The sequence below is a fragment of the Camelus ferus genome, chromosome 22, assembly GCF_009834535.1.
Source record: "Camelus ferus isolate YT-003-E chromosome 22, BCGSAC_Cfer_1.0, whole genome shotgun sequence".
Taxonomy (NCBI): Eukaryota; Metazoa; Chordata; class Mammalia; order Artiodactyla; family Camelidae; genus Camelus; species Camelus ferus.
The window spans coordinates 17,287,246-17,310,138 of record NC_045717.1 but is presented as its reverse complement, the minus strand read 5'-3'; the positions used below and the strand labels follow the sequence as shown (position 1 = coordinate 17,310,138).

Below are 22,893 nucleotides of genomic sequence, written 5' to 3'. Positions count from 1 at the left end.
CAGAGCACTCTGGGGCCTCTAAGAAGGGGGATGAAGGGCATTTCTGAGGAGGCCTAAAGGGTACGCAGGACCTGCAGGCCAGACCAGTGACGACACACCAGGCTGGGGGCAGAGCAGGAGCAAAGGGCCAGGGGCAGAGAGCAGCACGGCGAGTGCAAAGAACACTAGACTGGGGGGGAGGAGGAAACGGGAAGGCCACATTAATGGGTGTAGTGCCATGCTCAGAGTAGGGAATGACACGGTCAGATGCAGAGAGTGACATGGTCAGGTTGCAGTTTTAAATAGCTGGCTCCCTGCTGCCTGGTGGAGGACTATGGGCTAAGGCAGGGAGGCAAAGCTGCAGATGCAGACCAGCCTCAGGGAGCGAGATGGCAAGGAGCAGGATGGGGTGAGTGTGAAATGGGGGGGGGGAGTACACGAACACAGGGAGGACTCAGGGTGGCAGGCCATGGAGACCACCACATGGGGCTGGTGGGAATGGAGGGCTGTGTGCACACGGGGAGTCCGGGGGACGGAAAAGCCAATGGACAGGAGGGAGGATGAACCCTGGGGACGAGGATAACAGCACCACCCTCCCAGGGTGAGAGAACCAAGACTGACACCAGACACCTACGAGCAGCCGGTGGGGGTCGCTAATGGTGGAGTGACTGGAGATGGCGGCCCCTAAGTAGGGGGGAGGATTAGGAGCTTCTTAGGCGACGGAAATATTCTACACCTTGACTGCAGTAGTTATACAGGTGTATGAATTCAGTCAAAACTTGTATCAAAATGAAGTATAGAGTTCAATAAAAAGACAAATGTGAAAGCACTCTGTTACCAATACGGCACTATGCAGACAGCAGTTATTCATTTAAGGAGGGATGGCAATATGAAAACAAACATACATATGTATACGTATGACTGAAACATTATGCTGTACACCAGAAAGTGACACATTGTAACTGACTATACTTCAATTAAAAGAACAAAGGAGGGATCTCCACTGTAAAGTGTATGCCTGAAATAGGTGCATTTTACTATATATAAGCTCTACCTCAACAAAGGTCACTTTTAAATGAGGGGGAGGCAAAACAAGGAACACTGGAGGAAAGCCCTTAAATGTTAGAAACACAGACTCTAAGGCACCAGCGTGGGCAGGGCATCGACAAGGCCATGGGGTCTTCAGATTGAGATGCGGGCTGAAGGCCCTGATGACCAGGTGATTGAGAAAGCACAAAGAAAGGAAGAATGGATGCAAAACAGAGAGATCCAGGAGCCTATCTGTCTCCACGGGGAGGAGGTGCAGGAAATTCCACCAGCCTTCACTGGCACCCACCTGCAGCTGCCCTTACCCAGTGAGAGCAGCAGTAGAGGGGACCAGCACAGGGCACCCTGCCAAGAGACGACACCTCCAAGTGCCGAGGCCAGGAGCAGAGTCTCCACACTGACGCCAGGAAGGAGGGGAGAGGCTCAGATGAATGATGGGTGGGGAGGCACTGGCGGGCTGAAGGCAGGAGAGAAGGGAGCAGGTAGAAGATGCCAAGGGAGAAGGGCACCAGGAGGATCCCACAGTGCCAGGAGGGAAGGTGTGAAGAGGCTAAAGGGCTCATCCTGCAAATGAAGTCCCTCAGAGAGGAAAGGCTGAAGGCTGCACGGAGCCCTCAGTAACAAAGCACCTTTTCACATCTGTCTTCTCATCAAACTCTCAGCAAACCTGTCATTCAGTCAGGCCAGCTTTCCTCTGTCACCTGCCTGGCACACATAATTCTTCAGTTCCGCCTCCATGCAAGGGGATGGGCTTCGGATCATCAGCCCACCAGGTAGCATGACAGAGTGAACCACGGTTCCACCTCACCCTAAAATGACCGGAATCCACACTCTTGGGCCCGCTGCATCAGAAGACTGCAGTGGGTCGGCCTCTCTGGGACTATTTCCCTGCTCCTTACAAGATCAGTGATGTGTGGCTTTTGGTCTGGATCCTTCCCAAAAGTGCAAACACCTTCATCTAATTGGGAATGAAACAAACTTGCCCGCTCAGCCAGTCCTTCCATCTCATGGACTGAACAGCCTGACTCTCAGTAAAGCAGCAATGTTGGGCCCCATGGCTGGCAGGGGAGAGACCACTGAACCTCTCTGAAGACTGCCTGGCCCCCTAAATGAGGCCCACATGGTCGGCAGTCTCACAATGCAATCCATGTGGGTTTCATTCTTTCTTTTTGTGTGTGTGAGGGGGGAGAGGGGAAGAGCAAATATGGCATTATCCTTGCTGAAACCTAGAACAATTTTTCTAGCCCAGTGGTGAGATTATCAAGAGCGACTCAGATCTGTGAGGAAAATGCAGCCAGAAGATGAAACTGTTGTTTCTAAGGAGAAGGGTGCTCTGCACACACGAGAAGAATGGTTGTCTCCAACAACTGGGAACCTTGGACGTGGGAGCCAAAACCATTCAGACTGAACACTGTAACTGCTGCAGCCAGCAGAGGAAAGACACTGGAGTTCACTCAGCAACTATTTATTCACCAGGAAAATAAAAACGTGTATGTACTGAGGAGGAATTCAGGGAGTAGAGGGAGTTCGTGGGACTTACATTCATGTCAGGGGAAGAGGGTTAACAGACAAGCAAACAGGACAAGGTGACTGTCCTGAAAGCTATGAAGAAAATAAAGTGTGACATGCTAGAGGAAGGCTTCTTCCTGAACCCTGGGCCAGGAGAGGTGGTTACCTCATCCTGAAGCCCCAGAGAGAACCAGGCGCAGCAAAGGACCTGGAGCAGAAAGCTGGCCCTACCCCACCTTCAGGACAGCAGGTTCATTGGGCACCCACAAGGGGCTCCATGCATGGACCCCGAGACACACAAACCAAGAGAACCATCCCAGCAGCCAGCTGCAAAGGCACTGATGCCATCTTAGACAAGGAGCCTGTGGCCTGCAGCCCAGATCCAAGCAGGATACCCAGGAGTATGCTGGAGCCAGCTCACACTAGCCCAGGAGAGCCTGTGGTGACACTTTCAGGAATCCTGGGAGCCAGTTTAAACAGCCATTGTTAAAAATGCAGCGATAAGGGAGTGGCTGGTACTGACCAGCTGAAGGCTGTTTTGGGCAGCTAGTTATCTCCTGCCTAGCAGCATTCTAAATTTTTTAGAAAAGTCATATATCTGAATTTTTATAGGAAACCTTCATTTGTAGTCTTTATGGCTAATTAAAGTTTTAATAATACTGTACTAGGAAATGCCACAAACCCTTGAGCTCCACCCATCTCGCAGATCACCACTATGCTCAGTATCAGGTACACGGTGGACACTAGTAGCAATAAAACTGCACAAGCAGGCCCGTGTGTCCGGAGCTGTTCTAGATGCTTGAAGTGTATTAACTAATTTAATCCTCACAACAACTTTGGAAGACAGTTATTATTACTATCCCTCATTTCCTGTATAAGGGCAGTGAAACACCAAGATGTTAGGTAACTTGCCCAAGGCCACACAGATAGCAAGTCACACCAGGATCATGTCCGGCAGTCTGGCTCCAGAGTTGGTGCCTGTAAACTTTGGGTTCTAGTTCCTGAAAACAAAGGTGCCGATAAGCATAAGCAGACATAGTGTCTAAGGAGTAGAAATGAGTTAGATTTCATCTGACAAAGATTCTGGTTGAAATAAATTTATCACTTGAGATGTTCTTCTGAGCAGCGAGGATGGACACCTCCTACTGTCATATTCCTGATGTCTGGGGTGACCACTGTCCTAGTTAACTTGGCGTCATATCTGTTTAAGCGTGTGTCCTGGATTTTACATCTTTATAACAAAGTTTAAGAATTTTATGAAAAATATTCCTTAAATGGAATTTTTATTGCTTTTTAATAAATCATTTGTGGTCAAAAAAGCTTTTAACGTAGTTTATATTTAGCACTCCCTTTTACTTCTCAAGAGGTTCCTTCATCTAGATAGTTTTGTTTGCTTTTTATTAAAGTTGATTTACAATGTTGTGTTAGTTTCAGGTGTACAGCAAAGTGATTCAGTTATATATACATATATTCTTTTTCAGATACTTTTCCATTATAGGTTATTACAAGATACTGAAGATAGTTCCCTGGCTATACAGTAGGTCCTTGATGTTTACCTATTTTATACATAGTAGTGTGTATGTTAATCCCAAACTCCTAACTTATCCCTTCTGCTCCACTTTCCCCTTTGGTAACCATTTGCTTTCTATGTCTGTATTTCTATTCCGTAAATAAGTTCATTTGTATCATTTTCTGGATTCCACATATAAGTGATATCATGTTATCTGTCTTACTTCACTTAGTATAATCTCTAGGCCCATCCATGTTACTAAAAATGGCACTTCATTCTCTTTTATGACTGAGTAATAGTTCATTGCATTTATACATACCACACTCTAACCATTCACTTGTCAATGGAGCAGCTTAAGTTGCTTCCTGTCTTGACTATTCTAAATAGTGCTGTTATGAACAGTGAGGTGCATTTTTTTTCTAGAGTTTTCATCTTTTCCAGATATATGTCCAGAAGTGGGATTGCTGAATCATATGGTAACTTTTAGCTTTTTAAGGAACCTCCATAGTGGGTGCAGCAGTTTACATTCCCGCCAACAGTGTAGGAGGGTTCCTTTTTCTCCACATCCTCTCTAGCATTTATTATTTGTAGATTTTTGATGATGGCCATTCTGTCTGGTGTGAGGTGATACCTCATGGTAGTTTTGATTTACGTTTCTCTAATAATTAGCAATACTGAGTATCTTTTCATGTGCCTGTTGGCCATCTGTATATCTTCTTTGGAGAAATGTCTATGTAAGTCTTCTGCCCATTTTTTGATTGGGTTGTTGGTTTTTTCACTATTGAGTTGTATGAACTGTTTGTATATTTTGGAAATTAAGTCCTTGTTGGTTGCATCATTGGCAAATATTTTCTCTCATTCCATAGGTTGTCTTTTTGTTTTGTTTATGATTTTCTTTGCTGTGCAGAAGCTTATAAATTTGATTAGGTCTCACTTGTTTATTTTTGCTTTTATTTCTATTGCCTTGGGAGTCTGACCTAAGAAAACATTGCCACGATTTATGTCAGAGAACGTTTTGCCTATATTCTCTCCTATGAGTTTATGGTATCACGTCTTATACTTAAGTCTTTAAGGCATTTTGAGTTTATTTTTGTGTATGGTATGAGGGAGTGTTCTAATTTAATTGATTTACATGCAGTTGTCCAGCTTTCCCAATACCACTTGCTAAAGAAACTGTCTTTTCTGCATTGTATATTCTTGCCTACTTTGTCAAAAATTAATTAGCTGTAGGTGTGTGAGTTCATTTCTGGGCTCTCTATTCTATTAGATTGATCCATATGTCTGTTTTTGTGCCAATACCACACTATTTTGATTACTGTAGCTCTGTAGTATTGTCTGAAGTCTGGGGGCTTTGCTCTTTTCCCTCAGTATTGCTTTGGGAATTCTGGGTCTTTTGTGGCTCCATATAAATTTTAGGATTATTTGTTCTAGTTCTGTTAAAAATGTCATGGGTTTTGACAGGAATTGCATTAAATCTGTAGATTGCTTTGGGTAGTATGGCCATTTTTAACAATATTAATTCTTCCAATCCAAGAGCACAGGATATCTTTCCATTTCTTTGAATCATCTTCAATAGATGGTTTTTATGGTCACCCTCCCAGTGCCCAGCAAACTGTCTGGTACATAGCAGACACTCAGCTACTGTTTGAACTTGTCCCAAGTGTTAATTAAAATTCAAGTATCTGTTAATTTCATTGGAAAAGTGTTGCATTAAGATGAAATAATGTCCTATGAGTTGCTTTTGTACCATGTTGTTGAGTGTTTGATAAGAGCATTGCTGGTTTGGGCTTCTGGGTATTTTAGAAAAAGGAGAACAAATACACTGTAAAAAAAAATTTAACTTAAAAAAATGCAATGATAGAAATTATATACAATGAGTTACATCTGAAAACAAAGGTGATGAAATACTCAAAACTCATCACTTATTTATTTTCCCACATTTACTATTATCTAGGTTTTTGAGTTTATTCATGACTATGATATCTGCATGTGAAAATGGTATGCTACTGAGACATGTCTTCTCAAGGCCTCATCACGTTAGTAGCTTGAAATCAGCCATACTGGAATGATTTATACCATGGAAACTGGCAGACACTACAAATCAGGGCTTGATTTATTGTCAAGTTAGTGTGCTTATAGACTCCTAGGCTGTATCCAGCCCAATGCCTATTTCTGTAAAGCATTTTACAATTTCATTGTATATATATTTTTTATTGAGATGAAATTTCACCTAACATAAAATCAACCATGTAAATAAAGTTTTACTGGAACACAGCCACGTTCATTTGTTTACAAATTGTCTATGGGGCTGTTTCTATGCTATGCATAAAGGCAGAGTTGTGACAGACACTGTATGGTCTACAAAGCTGAAAATATTTACTATCTGGTCCTTTACAGATATAGTTCACCAACCCCTGGGGTTTAGACGTGAGAAAATGTTAACCATGCAGATTAAATTTAAAAGTGTGTCGTGCCTGTAGCCGTTACATTAGGAATAGCACAAACCTCACTGAGGAAATATTCTTCCAGTATTTGAAAACTATTATCTGTTTCATCAAAGACATCACTTCACTTACTAACATAAAAATATCAATTAAGATTCAAGTCCGAACTACACTCATAAGTTGACCATAGACACAAAAGCTCAGCAAAAATAAGGAAAGCAGTCTGTGGGAAACAACTGGCTACATGGAATTGACAATAAGTGTCATGTTTCATTATTATTTGCAAATTGTCAGTTACCTATCCTTTTTATCAGTAGAATTTATGAATTATGTATGTATGTATGTATGTATATGCAATACTTTTTTTTTTCCTGGAGAGCCAGCCAGCTGTCAAACATTTACTGGCATACCACACAGAGCAAATTAGAGTTCTTCATTACTTCAAAGTGTTTGAAATAAAGTTTGAATGAAACTAAAATCCATTTGCATTACTGTAATTCAGCATTATATATAAATGAAAAGAAGGAAGAACCTGGATTCTTTAGATACCAACTCTTATAAATTACTGTTTACTAAAAAATGCTTCTAAGGTTTATCATCTCCGCATGCAAACAGAATTTCTCCATTGTGATTATCAAAGTTAAGCAAAAAAAAAAAAAAAAAAAAAAAACCTAAAAAAACCAAACCTAATATATAAAAGTTATGTTCAGGGACACGGTGCTCCCTTTCATAAAAATCAATAATGTTATTTGGAAAGTCAATAGAAGTTCAATATTTAATACATTTCCTAACCCTTTATACTTCATTTTTCTTATAACTATACTGAAGAAATGTATTGCTCGTTCATCTTCCCCTCCTAGTTTCCCAGTGCACTGCCTGGACACCATATATACTATGTGTGCTGTGAACTGAAAGAGTCTGGAGGCAGTGACAGCAGCGAGGGGATGGGCTCTTTACAATGGGTGGCCAAGAGAAGCCTGAAGGAGTCTGAGGTCACGGATCTAGGGAGGAGAACTGGACAGTCATGAATGAGGGAGAGGGAAGTATAAATTGAAATGAGAAAGGAAAGAAGGGTCCAAGCCATATAGCACCAGTATACCATGACAATAAGCAGGGGAATGTCTATTCCAAGCATATAGGATCTTAAGCGACAAAGTAGTGATCTGACATTGGTTTGGAAGGGGTAAGACGGAAGGTTTCCAAGAGGGCAATGGCCAGCCTTGGAAAAGAGATGGAGAAAAGAGGATGAATGAAGAATATACATTTTGGCAGGAGAGCGACTAGGACTTACAGACAGACTGGGCATAGTAAGAAGGAGTAAAGCAGGAAGCACGCTGACTCTGGGACTTTAACAAAGCCACAGTCACGGCTCCACTGACTGCGATGAAGAGAACTTGAGAGTCCACACACAACCTCTCTGCCCTGGTGGCTGGACCGCAGTCCTCTGAGCGCAAGAAGAACACAATTGGTGGACTTGACTGGGGTAAACAGTTGCTCTGACCTTCCCGGAAGGGCATGGGAGAGGAAAGCAGCCTCTCCTCTCCACTCCACTGGCTGCAGTACACGGAAGCCCTGCAATCCACTCCACAACTGATTGCTCTCAACAGTTCTCAAGTGCTCTTCAGACTAAAGCAGCCTACTTTTATTTTCATTTTTAAAACTGCTTAATTGAAAAGACAATGGAGCATAAGAAAAACAAAAACAAAAACTGTTCCTACTGCCCCAATACAAGTGCTTGCCATTTTACCCAAAGCTCTAGTTTCTGCGCCTTTCCTAGTTGTGCTGGGCTGACAGAAATGCTCCTTTTCTTCATAATGGCAAAGCTTGTCCGTTTTTCTGCAGAGCTTTCAGGATCTTTCTTTACGGCTCTATGCTGTTTGACTCTGGATGCACCATGTGTCCTAAGCCTCTCTCATGCCATTTAATTAATGATATTAACAAGTATTATTACATAGGTATATCCATTAAATTGTTATTAAAAATCATCATATGTAAATAAATTTCCAAGAGCAAAATGACAAGATCAAAGGATATGACCATGGCTACACCTCCTGCCACATAAATACTTTCCAAATGGGTGAAGTATGAAGTTGCTCCTGGGTCCTGCCAGCAGCCTGGAGTGGGCTGAGGGGGCTGGGGTGGGAGATAGGCTAGGAGATAAAAACAGCCACAGGATGGTTTAATGCCCAGTCTTGATTACCCACCAATGCCATTCTTCCCACATGTTTGAGTACAAGGTGTACTTCTGATTATTAATCATGTCAACATTTCTTTGTCCAGTAATGTCTCTGAGATCTTTTAATTGCTTGTTCTGAGTAAGTTCTCCATACTGAAAGGATACTGTTTCCTACAGGTGATTTTGCACACACACAAATGTGTATCCGGATCCCCCCTCTCCCGTCTGCAATGGCAATACAGAGGGATCTGGAAAAGTTCAGGCAGGTTATAAACCCAATTGGCAGTTCCAACCCAAGCACCTTTTCCAAAGAAGCCTTTCCTTCTACAAGTCAGGGATTTTGTTCCACAATCAATTTTTTCCTGCTTCCCCCTCAGGGAGCTTTTAGAAATGTGCAAAATTATGCAATGTTGTCTGGTAACTGCTCACACTAAAAGGAAGACTATCTTTGAGAAAGAATAGCATCTGTGAAAACCGAAGTTAAATATCTACAAACTCATCCAGGGGAAGAACCGCTCCCACCCCACCCCCAAGAAAACTAGGGAGGGGACTTTATGTGTTCAGTGTCTACTGTGTACCCAGCAATTTCCCCTCAGGCTTTACTTACCCTTTGGTAGGGTAAGGCTTATCCTCACTTTATAGACGACAGGAAACTTGACAGACTGACAGCAATTATTTGATGTGATTTGTCCAAGGACAAATATTTCAGAAACAGAGCTGTGTAGATTTGAACCCATGTCTAAGTCCAAAAACCTTGCATATGAAATAATTTTCTTTCTTTCCTTCTGTCTGTCTGCCCATATGTCCATCTTTCTTTTTTATTAGGGGGGAGTCTCAAAGGATTTGCATTTATCAAACTGCACTTAAGAAATGAGAAGGTAGCTTTCTTCTCCATAAGACGAGAGACCTCGTGAATGGAGTTGACATGGCTCAGGGGCTCCAGAGATATAGAAGAAACCAAGTGGTGTGACAGGGGAGGGCCAGGACTTGAGGATTTCTCGGAGGGGACAGGGACCACATTCTGCATCTCCCCATGAGGAAAAAGACAGCACAGTCTCCAGCACTTACTCAAAGCACAAGTAATCTGAGGCCTTAGAAGCACACTCACTGTCCAATTCAGGTGGGCATTAAAATGGAAATTTAAAAGTGAGTCCCCTGGTGTTACCACTCACATGTTAGGTGCTGGCTATCCACACGTGGCTTTGGATACCATACAGGGCAGTGCAGACAGAAACCATCTCCATCAATAGCAGTGCTGTGCAAGGAAGGAAATAACTCGGCAGGGATCTCCCACACTCTCCTCTCTGCAGTGGGCATGGTGTGGCCTCATGAGAAAAGTAAAGGTCAGCTGGGTGATGGCCAGCTACTTCCCCTAGCTAAGCTTCTGTCTTACCTATTAAATGGGATAACACCTAGCACAGAGTGAGCACACAATAAGAGTTGATGCTGCCATCCTCCTGTTTCTGTTATAGTCCAAAGATAATGTCCCTACAAAGAGATAACCTTTATAAAAGATGACACCAAAAGACACTGAACACTTGATTTGTTAAGTAGGGTTGTTCACTAGATTGAAGAAGAGTCAGCCCCTCCAGGATGAACACCACCTGCGGGTCTATTACCTACTAATAGGATTAAAATCCCTCTCTCCTACTTCCAACTGCAAGGCCTCAGGTAAGGACAACCTCCCTGACTCTTTTTCTCACCTTTAGCAGAGAACTAGTACCAGCTCCCTCATTTATGTGGCTAAACCTAAGCCAGACACTGCACCAGGCACCTAACACGCTCAACCCCTCAGGACGACACCACCAGATGAAGGCACCAGCAGCCACATATCACAGATAAAGAAACTGAGGCCCAGAGACATGAAGTGATTCACCCTCAGGCCCCCCAGGCAGAAGCAACCAAGTAGGACATGGAGTTGCTGCTCTCACAGTGTTCAGAACCCTCTTCTAAGGGGAGTTCTGGCCCAGGCCTGCATGTTCACTCTTGGTGGGTTCTGGGCTCGAGGGATTCACCACACCATGAGGAGGGCTAGGCAAGTGCTGCAAAACCTATGGCTGCCCCCTCCCCGCTTCCTGTCTCCTGCCTCCCTGGAACTGAGTGGCACACACAGGACAGGCTCAATGCCTGAGTGCTGGCCTTGCCACTATAGCTCTGAGGGAACCCACGTACCACAGGAAGACCCCAAAGGGCTGAGCCCTGGAGAGGGCCAAGCAGCCACCACAGGAAGGGGGGTGTCCTCCAGAGAATCAGCCACCCCAACCTCAATACTCGCGAGCTGAGCAGCTGCCCTACCCAGTACAAACCAAACTTTAACTCTTATCCCAAACCCAGCTTAGTCCTCCCAGGTTAGGCACAGCTTGTGCTCATCCACAGCTTGAAATCAGAGACAGACCCACAGTAAACTGGTCACTGGCCCTAACAGAATAAAGAGGCTCACTACGCACCAGCAAGACAAGAACTAAGGAGGGGCGGACACAGCCATGTCAGACAGGTTAAAGGTGCTGTGGGCCAGATGGGATGGAACAGGATGCCAGGAACAATCAGAAGACAGTGCTCCTGGGACAGCTGGCACTGGCCTTGTTGGGGGAGGCATGCTGGGCCTGGAGCCCAGAGAGGTAGGTAGGAAGGGAAGGAAGGAGGCAGGGAGAATAGAGGGAGGGCAGGCTATCCAGGTGGAGGTGCACAAGCAGGTCAGAAGTTGATGAGCAGTTGAGTGTGGCTGGAGCAGGGGAGGGAGAGGAAGCCTGAGCCAGAGACGGGGGCACAGTGTGCTCAGCTGACAGAAGAATCGGCTCAAATGGGCTTCATTAAGAAAAGAAGCCGCTGGCTCATGTAGCTGTAAAGTTCAGGGCAGGGCTCACCTTGGGCCAGTCAGGCCCACGCAACTTATTCTTCCCTATCCCTCTAGGCTGGTCTCACTCCTGGGCAGGCTGTCCCCAGGCAGCAGACCCTAGCAGCAACCTGCTCACATCCTCTCCCATTCAAGTCTCCCCCAACTACCCTAGCAAAGCACTAAAACCTTTATGGGCTCTGGCTCTGACTGGGCCACAGGCCCATTCTTGTACCAATCACTGGCCAGGAAGATGTAGCCCTATGATTAGCTAGTCCTCAGTCACTAACCATCCAATGGGCATGAACCAGAAGGAGGGAGGGGCATGGAGGGGAAGGGAGGTGGGTGGGCTGCCCATCACCAAGTCTGTGAACTGTCACCTACCACGCACACATGTCAATACTCAGGATGCTTCAGGCCCGGGACGGTTCTCAATAGCCTTCCTAAGCAGCATATGAATATCCTCCTAAGGAAACTAAGGCTGCAACCCTAACGTCCAAAGCTGTATGATGAATAGCAGAGTCAAGAGTCCAACTCAGTTCTGCCCAACTCTAAAGCCCAGGTTTTCCACCTGGAAAAAGACTGCCTTCTCCACTCTGTCACCTAAAGAGCTCATATGTTAACCTCGTCAGCCACATGGCACCAAGAGAAGGGATGACACGTCCCAGTCTGTTCTGGGGCGCTCACTCTGGGGCCGGCACAGAGGTGAGATCAGGAAGCAGGAGATTGGCTGGGAAGCGGCTGCACCTCCCTGGAGACTCTGCTTGCAGGAATGGAGTAACCAAGGGAGGCGGTCAGCAGAGTGGGGGATAGTGGCACCACCAACCAACAGCGCAGCATGCTGGGGGCAGCAGTCACCTGGAGTGCAAGGATCCAGGTACCACTGGAAGCCATGGTGAGAACACATGGGAAAGCCTTAATAACCAGAAAGGGCTCCCCAGGCAAGGCTGAAACACTCAAGGGGAAGGAGGCACCCTGGCCAGGAGGTTTGGAGGGAGCAGAAAAGCCAATGCAGTAAGGTACAAGGGGGTAGGGACGACGGGCACCTCTCGTGTTATGCCTCAGGCTTCCTTCATTTCCAAGGAGATGCACTCAGCACTGATCCTGCGGCGGGCCACTGAGAACAGCATGGTGACCCGGGGAGACAGCCTGGAGTGACAAGCACAAGGGCACCCTCATGCCTAAGGTCGGCTCATCTTACAAAGCAGATGATGCCACTTCCTATTTCCCAACTTGGGGGAGCCCACCACTGACAGGACAGAAAACCACATGCACTGTCCTCCTGACACAGGAGCATCATCCCCAGGGCAATAAGCAGATGCCAGCTTCCCTAACTCTGAGCAGGGCTGACAGGCAGGTTCACCAGAAACCCCAACAGAATCTCGAGCCCCTACCCCAAATCAGTGTCCTCACTGTTTCTATCCTGCCACATGGGAGAGCTACAGAAGACTGGGGACGCCTACTGTTTTTGTCTGCACAGCAGACCCTGCTTCTTCTGCAAGCTCCTCCCCACTTCCTGTGGGCACTGCCATTTTCTTACAAAGCCCCCTCCACCCTACCCCCAAGCCAAGCCAAAGTGACTCTAGCAGTTTTCAAACTGGAAGCAAATAAGTGAATTCATTCCACATCATGCCTTAGCCTTCAAGAGTCCAAACCCCAGAGCTGCTGCATTTCCTACCACGTGGAAGAACTGCGTCCACAAGACACGCAGACACATACAGTGCCGAGGACAAAAAAGAGAACAGTTTCCCTCTTAGTTCTTCCACCCCAATTTAAATTCCAAACAGCACTCTGACTCACGGTGAGAGGGGAAATGTTACAAGCAAATGCAGGATGAGCTCACAACACCTGGAGGGTGAAAAGCTAGGCTCCTGCACTCAGGGGCAGCTTTGGCTTGTCAACCAACCTTCAAAGGGAGAACTTTAAATGTTCAAGAAGCTCCTTTAAAATAGAAGTGAAAGTGAACTAACCACCCATTCACAAACCTCCCTGCCTCCAGACACGCCTAAAATGTAACATGTGGCTCATCTCTTTCACTGCCAAGCTGCCAGCATCCAGCAGAGGGGAGCAGACATCACCAACTTTGAGTGCTTGCTGACAGCCCCCAGACAGACAGGAAGGGAAAAACGGAGGGCCATGAAAGATCACCTGACCCTATCCTTCTCAGTTAACCTAAGGGAAAGAAATCAAGCCCGGAAGTGCAGGTACCAGTTTCCGGTAAGCAGGGGGAAGGGACAAACAAGAGGAAATGGACAAGACAATCAGCTCCAACCAGACCTCCCAGTAACCATCCATGCCTCTGAGCTCAAGAGGACCGTAGTCTGGAGAACTCAGCTCTTGCCTGGGTCACAGGCATCATCTTCTCTTGCTCAGACTAGTCCACACAGTTCCTACAGCACCAAGGGAGGTAATGGGGACAGGAGAACAAGCGGTGCCATAGTGAGGCTCTCCTGGACTCCTACACCTAGGAGGGGATTGAAGCTACAACCTGGCAAGTATGTTAAGACAAGGCAACAGCAAGGTACCCAAGTGTGACCACAGGCAAATCAGTCTGCTGTTTAACCAGAAGGAGTGGGTACTCAGAACCCAACTTGCCACACAAGCCAAAGAGGCCCTCGAGTTTAAGCTCTGGTCATAAGCACAGTGCCACCCTCCCTCTGGGGAAGAGGTGCCAACAGAACTAGTAAAGGCGGCCCTGCCTGCAACTATCTAAATGAAAACCCGAAGGAAACAATGTGAAACAATGAGCAAAAGGGTAAACTATTCCTATTTTATATACCTAGACAGCAGTGTCACTAGCACCCGAACCCCACCCCCAACAGCGCTAAAAAGCCAGCTTGCCAACTTGCCTGGCACAGACGCAAGATGCACCATGGAAGTAAATAAAGTTGGGGAGTGTCTACTGGGAGCGGCTTCTAGAAGGACTGGCCTTAAGAAGGAGGACAGGCAGCTATCTTGGGGATGACCCAGGGGGAAATGGATGTGGCCATCTCCTCACACGCCAGCCCAAGGATTAGGAGAGGAATCTGATGGCAAGAGGGGTCAAGAGAGCTAAGGTGGAATAGGGGCAGGGGAGAGCCAAGTAAGAAATCAAGGGGACAAGAAGAACCCAGCCCAGAGTGTGTGCAGGTGGAGCTGCAGACAGCTTGGTGGCTCAGGCACGGCCCAGAGAGCCGGATATGACCAGGGGAGTGGGGAGGGAATGGGGCTGAAGGTACAAGCAGGGCAGCAGGGCCACCAGCACCTGGAAGAGGGCTGCCAGGCCACCAATGGGCTCTCAGTGTGAGCCACAGTCATGTGTAGCTAGTTCTCCAACAGTAACTCACCCAACTGCTACCATAGAATCCCCATCGCAGAGTCAAGGCCAGCCACCTGAAAAATCACTCTGTGCACAGTGTACAAGTGGCCAGCGTCTCCACAGCAGCCACAAGGCTGATCCACCACGGGATGTGGCCTGGAGAAAGCATCACCCACTTTCTGGCCCTGACAAATGAAACCGGGGGGAGGAGGGTATTGAGGAAGGGTCTAGTTTGTCACATGACCAAAAAAGGCCAAAGGGTCCCAAGGTGGCATTTGAACGGTGTCAACAGGGACCACAGCCAGCCAGGGATCTAACATCAAGTGCCACCTTCTCTGTCAGGGGTGAAAAATGCCAACCAAAGGAAAAAAACACCTCACTCCTTTTCCTCAGCCAGTTCCAGAGAAAGCAGAAAGTATTTCAGTTACAACCTTCCTCCTGGACAAGCACAAAAATATCATACAGATGAACCCAGCATAAGGATGCAAACCCAGGCAGGAGAGTGGGGTGCCTGTCTTATACTCCCTGCCCTCTCTCTCGAGTGACATGGGAGGCAGCAGCAGGTGAGGGAGGACTGAGGGAGTGGGTTCTAACCCCAGTGCCATCCCTTGTAGCCGTGTGTCCACTGAGCCTCACTTTCTGCACTGGCACCTGCCTCCCCAGGCTGCTGTACAGATTACATGTGAAAAGTGCTGGCACCTAGTACCTGTCCTTAAGTGTCGACAACCAATTCCAAAGACCGATCCTCTTCACAGCATCTGAGCACCCACTTGCCATACAAGTTCTAGATACGTGGGGAGTAACTCATGCTCTGCTACCAAGGAGCCTGCAATCCCATGGAAAACATGATCAACAAGACCTGTTCTCAGTAGGAATGTAGAATTTTTAAGTTATGTGCGGTGCCTGAAGGAGATTGTCTTGGATTAAAGCAGGAAAGGTTTCTGCTAAAGGGAGAGCAGTAGGGACAACAGGGAGCCCCAAACAGAGGCAGTACAAAGGGTCCGATACTAGGTGTCACACACAGACAAGTAAGGCTGGCTTGCAGGTTTAAGTACATGCTGTTTTGATGACAAGCTATAACTTCATTTCAAAGCATTAGGGGATTAGAAGCAGCTTCTGTCCCTGAATTTTCTCAAAAAAACAGTACTCAAAGTACACCTGTCGTAATGTGGAAGTTCCTGAATGTTTCTGATCATAAAAATGGAATCTGACACCTAAAAAGGTTAGAAGATTTTACGGGGGGAAAGGTTGTAGGAAATGGGAAGAAAACGGAAATGCAAAACTGAAAGTTAAAAACACTTCACATTTAAGGTTAATCTCAGAAGATACACTGGAGTTCAACTTTCATGCTGTGTACTGCTTATGTGGGAACTGGGAGACTGCTGTTAAGCCCACTGGCTTCTGAGCCAACTAGCCCTGGGTTTGGGTCCAGAGCTTCCCATATCCACCTCTGTGACACTGGATGGATCATTTAACCTCTGCTCTCCTTCAAAATGAATATGGGGTATCTACCTCTAAGAGCAGTTCAGAGAACCACCCAGGATGCAAAGTTGTCTACATGTACTACGTACATAACAAGTGTTCAGTAAACCGCAGCTCTTCATTTTATAGCTTCCAATGGATGAATCTAGGAAACTTTGTTGCAGTCCCAGGGGCACTGGAAGGTTTCTAACCACACCCGCCTGGCAGTGGCACATCAGCTGACATGACCCTTCCTCTTAGCAGGCTCCATGCAAACAGAACCTCCAGGAACTCGTAAGTCGGGAGTCTGAGGGCCCAGACGGAGGTGTGTCTGAACACCCACCTGGCACAGTAGCCCTGGACTCTCGAGCCAACTCTGATGATAATCAAGAGCTTTCCCAAGCGCAACAGCACCTACATCGCAGGAACTCCTGCCTTCCGCGTTCTAGGATGGCCTCCAGAAGCCACACGGAGCAAACCTAACCCCGGTACTTGACACCAGCCCCCAGGCCCTTCACGGAGCCTGACACCCACCCCCTCCCTATCCCATTGCTGAGAGGGCAAACTGTTCAAGGATTTGCCAGCTATTCCTCCAAACTCTCCATTCCTCTCAAGTCAGAGAGGGACGAAGAACTGACTTCCTGCACCTGACTATAAAACTCTTCACTCTGAAAACTCAAGAAACTCTAGAAAGCCATTTCACATTCTTAAGAATCCTGAATTAAATCTTTGAGTAAGACACGTGAAGAACTGTTCCACTTGGACCTAAGACCTGTAGCCCTGTAAGGCTGCCCCACCCCAGATCATCCATATGCACACTCTATGCCTGCTCAGTTCCCTCAAGGGTAGCGGCTGGGCATCTCCAGGTCCGCACCCTCCACACCCAGCACCACAAGCACTTGCCAGAAATGTTTATTCGATTGCTGAACCACCTTTTTCAGTTTTACAATATTTTTCCATAAACAGCATGTACCAGTTGGTGATTCAGATGTAAGTGTATTGCCTCCCAAGACCTGGAATTCATTCAGAGTACTTTTAAACACAGCATGCAGAATATTGGTAGATCCTCCTTACGCAGGAAATGCTCTCGTGTCCATGGAATCCCTGTGTCAATACTTGCTGGGCTCTACTCGCGTGCCCAAGAGTGAAAAGCTGCAATACTAAGAGGGATCTGAGCGTGGGCACTCACGAGGCTGGACTGAAAGCGCACTGCCTGCGTACCTAGCCACTGAGCCCCAAACTCAGTCACCCACTCTGCCAACCAGCCTGTGGGCCCTACAGGGACCAGGTGGACTCAGGACAGCCACCACTGGAAAGAAAAAGAAAAAGCACGGCTCCTACAGACAGAGGCAGAGCCCCCAGCTTCCAGAAGGCGGTTTACAGCAGAGGGCTGGGCAGGAGACCCACCTACCAGACTGCAGTCACCTAGAGTTTGGGCTGGGTTAAGTCAGTTCTAGTTAAACTGTCTCCGTCTGAGAAGACACCTACATGAACACCAAAACTGAGGCAAAATGAGTACAGATATCTTCCTTCACCCAATCCCAAGCCTGGTACCCTTGAGGGCATGTCCTGCCACACGAAGCTGCATCTTGAGCCCAAGTGACCGTGGTGCCTTTTTATATCTGTATCAGGACAAAAGCCCCTTCCCATAAACTGATCTCAGACTGTCCTCCAGGCCTCTGTGACCTCCAGCCAGGACACCATACTCCTAAAAGAGTCGCCTCTGAGGACCTCCGTGAAGACAGAATGTAAAGTCCATCTTCTTCTGAGGGAAAGAGTGAGTCACAACAAGGACTTACACTTGCTTCACAACCAACACTTGTTACCTGCCTCTTTCCCCAAGTCATAAAATGCCACACTGCTATCCTCACACATCCTGGCCACAACACAAAGAGCAAAGGCAGGAAGGTTACTGAATTTGGGCAACCAGTGTGATAAGGAAGCATCCACATGTTTAGATTTCTTATCTTCTAATAGTGAGAATCAGAACTAATAACACTCTTCCATTTTAGAGTTTACAAGATTTCTCTTTTCTACAGGACTGATGGCATCTTAAATTAACATCAAAAGTGCTGTCATCCTGAAGCAGAAAAAGAAGCTGGAACATAAGACCCATGAAAAGTTCCACACCACTTAGCAGTTGCCACACCACAGTGTGGTCTGGCCCAGGATTGTGTGTCCCTGACAGAAACCTTAAGGTGTTTCCGGGACAGGATGCCTATGTCATCCACCTGTTAGAGCTATCACAGGTAAATCGAACCCAAATTGTAATCTCATATAAACTTGTGTGGGAGAGAAGCAGCTCCCACATCTTTCCTTACCAGCTCAAGAAAGCTGCCCTCGTCGCCTCTTCTGAAGCCGTCTGTCCACCTTTGCGAGCAGTACAGTGGTGTTTAGAGTCAAAAGCACTATCACTTAATAACTCTGGGTAAGTCCCTAGCTTTAGGACAGTCACCTCACATTAAGTCATCAGGAAACAAAGACATCTTGTCCTCTCCTGGCCATGGGAGACACTAAACAGCACCTACTGTCATGATGTCAGCTTCTGCACCTGCAGAAAGGGGAGACTGGCTACTCACCCTACCTCTCTTTACAGGCTGTTGGAAGCACGAGACTCCATCAAAGTGCTGCACAAAGTCATGTAAAGCATACATCTCAGTGTAGAACTATGTTAGTATTTTGTTATTTAGAAAATTCATACCATATAATTGCATCAAAAGAAAAAACTTCTAGAATAATTCACGTTAGCCTCTGCTGCCCCTCCTAGAATCTGAACCCTGGACCTGGAAGGAGCTTTATGGAGCAAATACACCAGTTCCCAGCCCCACTTTGCAGGTGAGGAAACTTCAGCAGTGTCTTAACCCTCAAATTCCTAGGTGGAAAAATTATCTTTCTCATATGTCTCTCTGCAGAGGCCCCTTGGTCACCTCCTTTTAGCACCTGATGTCTGCAGAACAGTGAGGAAGAAAGGAGTTTCGGAGATTTCCTGCTGGGAAGGCGCTGGCACAGATGCCCAGTGCAAGCTCAAGTCTCTTCCCGAAGCACCTTCCCTGGCCTCTCCCTGCTGTGAATACAGGGCAGCTCACCTGCCCTGTACTGTTATTTAACCTGTCATGGGGCTGCAGCACCCGCTCCACCATCTCAGACTGTTTCTCAGATGCCAGACTAACACTGTGTTCCTCGCGGTTCTCCAGAGCTCTGTCTTAAACTACTCCATGACTCAATGTTGGGGCACAGAGCAGTCACAAGGGCTTTCTGGTAAAAGGGGGCTCAAATGGAGGCCCAAGAAGGACTCTAGGGTTCAGTCAGTTTAACCAAGACTTAGCAACTACACCTAAAGCTTCTGCTCTAGAGAGAGAAGACGAAACAAGCCATGCTCCTGGACGCTGCACTCCGGTCAGGAAGACAAAGCCCGAACTCTGGTGAAACAATGAATGTCCAATATAAACTGGAATGTAATCACTTGCTGAGGAGACTGTGCTTGGGTGGACTGACTCAATTTCTGGGCAGAAGGAAGACAGTCTTCAACTTTATCCATAACAAAATAAGATTAAGCTGGAACAAAGGCACACAGTGCACTTCAGAAAGAGTTTCAGCACCCTGGGCTGACGAACACTACAAGAAGAGTAAGGCTTCAACTGTTCTGAAAAACTGTTAGTTGCTTTTTGAATAGGAGTGTACGGGATTTACTTTATTATAGAGTTGGCTGAAATTATTAACTCAGAGCCTGATGCTATAGATAGTCAAATATCCAGAGGCTAGAATTTAGAGCAAAGAAACAACTTTCCTCTTAAGAACTCCTTTGTCAAGGAGGTGGTCAGTAAGCGTTACTCTGTTACTTCCTTTTCAGATACTTGGTACTAACTTTTCAGATACTTGTGGATATTAGGTCTGCTGCCTGATACTGATTTTTTAAGCAAAAGCTAAGATTGCTAAGCATAATTGCAGGCACATAAAGGTAAGCATTTCATGACACGATTCTCTGTCGCCTCTCTCAGAAGAGGTTTAATTTTAGTGTTGGCTCTTCAACACTGTCCCCATTTTTATTTTCCAGGAGCATCTTAAATATGTGTCAACTAACTACGCAGAAGTGGAGTTCCTACTTGGGCCAAGCAGGGAAGCGCAGCTGTGGGCTGGCAATGCCTTGTTGGAGCCATCTAGCTCTCACCTGAGCCCAGGTCAATTAACAGAAACTGCAAAATATGAAATACAGTCTCACACCAACTCCGCCAGCAACCTACTCCTCCACGGCTCTGAGTTTCTATATGGGGTTTGCTTCAAGCCACACTTCTGTCAAATGGCTCTTAACAACATTCAGGGATGTTCCTGACAATGGCAGCATTTAAAGGAGGCACTTTCTCATCACTCATATTCAGAGACAGTTTCCCAGTCTCATCCACCACACTTACATTAGAAGGGTTCCAAACACATCTATCACAAGAGTCCCCCAAATTAGCCATGTGAAACGTGAATTCCATGACAGGTAACCGAACTGTGGGCTTGGCCCCTCTTCCCCTGTACTCCTAGGAACCCTTTAGTTTAGACCCTTACACAACACTAGAACCCCTGAGGTCACTGCCCCACCTAGTCTACAACAAGGCGATTGCCCATCAAAGCGCTTCCTGATCCCAAAGCTCTCCTAGGTGGCATTAAGGATCAGTGCTAATGTCTCAGCAACCTTTCAGATTCTCTGGACAAGCTCGTGGAAGCACGTAGAATTCCAGAAATTAAACTCTGACTCGACAAAAGATGCAAAAGTCGCCAAGGCTACATTTTTCATGTCACTTATTTTATCCTCTAATATTTCAGTCTTGGGAGTTGCAGTAGCACTAGTTACTGCAAAAATCCTACAAGGTTTTATATAGCTTGTGTCTACTCCACCCCCAAAGCCATAACCAAAACGTATACAACATTTGTTAAAGGCAATTACCATCAAGTCCATCTTAATGGGGTCTGAAGATCAGAAATGACAAAATTATTAATAAATAAAAAATCACAAAGATCATAACTTTTCTATTTCTACCAAAATTGTACAATCCAACATGAATTATTCCAAAAAATACTAGGCTAAAGCCTACTGCCGAAAGTAATCAGCCAAACTCATGTAAAGGAAAAGCTAAAGCCCCCATAGCGAGAGTAACCTGAGTTACCTGGCCAAGCCCAAGATGATTGTTTTCTTCTATCCTCAGCACATTAAAAAGTGATTTCAACGGCCACTTCCTGGTCTCCCAGGAAATGCAGGGGCTCACTTCATACCTGGATGCTACTGCGTCTTCCTACTGCTGAACCTGCTCCTGCCACAGGGGAAAATGAACCCAATAGCCAACAACCCCTCGGAGAAAATATGAGAACACACAAGGAAGGGGCAGGGAGATCCCTCTACAAACTGTAGCTTGGGTGGAAGAGCATCTGAGAGTGAGACACTCTGGGGTTACCCCTGATGGTCTAGGTCACAATCCGCAGGCTGGGACCCCAGGTAGGGGGAAAAGACAGGCGAGGGAGGGCGAGTGGTGGGGGAGGGGGAGGGGGAGGGGAGAGAAAACAATCACATCTAATTCACTACCAAAAAGCGTAGCTCTGGCTTGGTCAGAGACGCAATGAGCACTCAGGCCCAGACAGGTATAGGAAGAATCCCACCCTGCACAAGATATCTTCCGTCGGCAACGACCCCAAGAGGGATCCGGCAAAGGCATGTCCCACTCTCAGAACCAAAGGGGACTCTCCAAGCGCCCTGGGTACCGGGCTAGGGGCAAAGCAGGTTGCAGGGGGGGGGTTCCCTCTGAAGCCAGAAAGGTGCTTCCAGCCAGGAGGAAAGGGAAGGAGGACTGCCTGGACCACCCAGAAAGCCGAGACACCGGTGGCACGGGCTCCCCGAGTCATACCCCGGACACCAGTTGCTCCACAGCTTTTCTCCCTCCCCTCCCCCCTCGCCGGGAAGGCTTCCCGGGGGTCGCGGGTCCCCCGGGAAGGGAGAGGCGGGTGAGCTCTGCCAGGAGCAGGAAGGGTCGTAGAGCTGAAGCGAGAGAGGAGGAAAAGCTCTGGTCTTAACTCCCGTCCGCTCTCTCCGCCCAGGCCGCACGGAAGCCTCGGCCTCCCGTACCGAGCGCCGCCCGGCTGCCCGACCTGACCCCGGCCCGGGCCCGGGGGGCGAGAGGCCAGGATGGCAGCGGACCTCGAGGGCAGGTGGGTGTCCGGCGGGTGCCCTGGAGCCCGGCGGGCGAGGGGCACTAAGGAGGGGGAGAGTCCCAGGCCCACGCGGCCTCCACCTCAGCCCGTGCGGTGAATACTTACGTTGCTCTGGGGGTCGATGGCCTGCAGCAGCCGGTCCCTGATCTGCTGCGGAGACGGCGGAGCCGCTGTCATTGCCTGGGCGAGGCGGGGGGGAGCGGCCGGGCCAGCGGGCGGGCGGGCTGAGGCGGGGAACGGGGGTCACTCACTCGCCGGCCTCCGGGAGCGGAGCCTCATGTTCCCCGCGGCGCCAGGAGAAGAGGGGGCGCGCGGGGTGGCAGAGAGGGGAGCCGGGGCAGGGGCTCGGGCCCGGGGCGCCGCCGCCACCAAAGGAGGAGGGGGAGCCGCCGGAGCCGACGCCGCTGCTGCCGCCGCCTCGAGAACCAAACTCCAGTGAGCTGCCCCCGC

At 47.5% G+C, this 22,893-nt stretch overlaps 1 protein-coding gene across 1 annotated transcript in view; it reads right to left on the bottom strand.

The window, feature by feature from the left end:
• Positions 1-22,893, bottom strand: part of MED26 (mediator complex subunit 26) — a 44,246-nt gene extending 21,353 nt beyond the window's left edge. Inside the window, exon 1 of the mRNA XM_032465355.1 lies at positions 22,549-22,893. Within this exon, the coding sequence (XP_032321246.1) occupies positions 22,549-22,620 (72 nt within the window). The 5' untranslated portion in view covers positions 22,621-22,893. The remainder of the gene's footprint in view (positions 1-22,548) is intronic.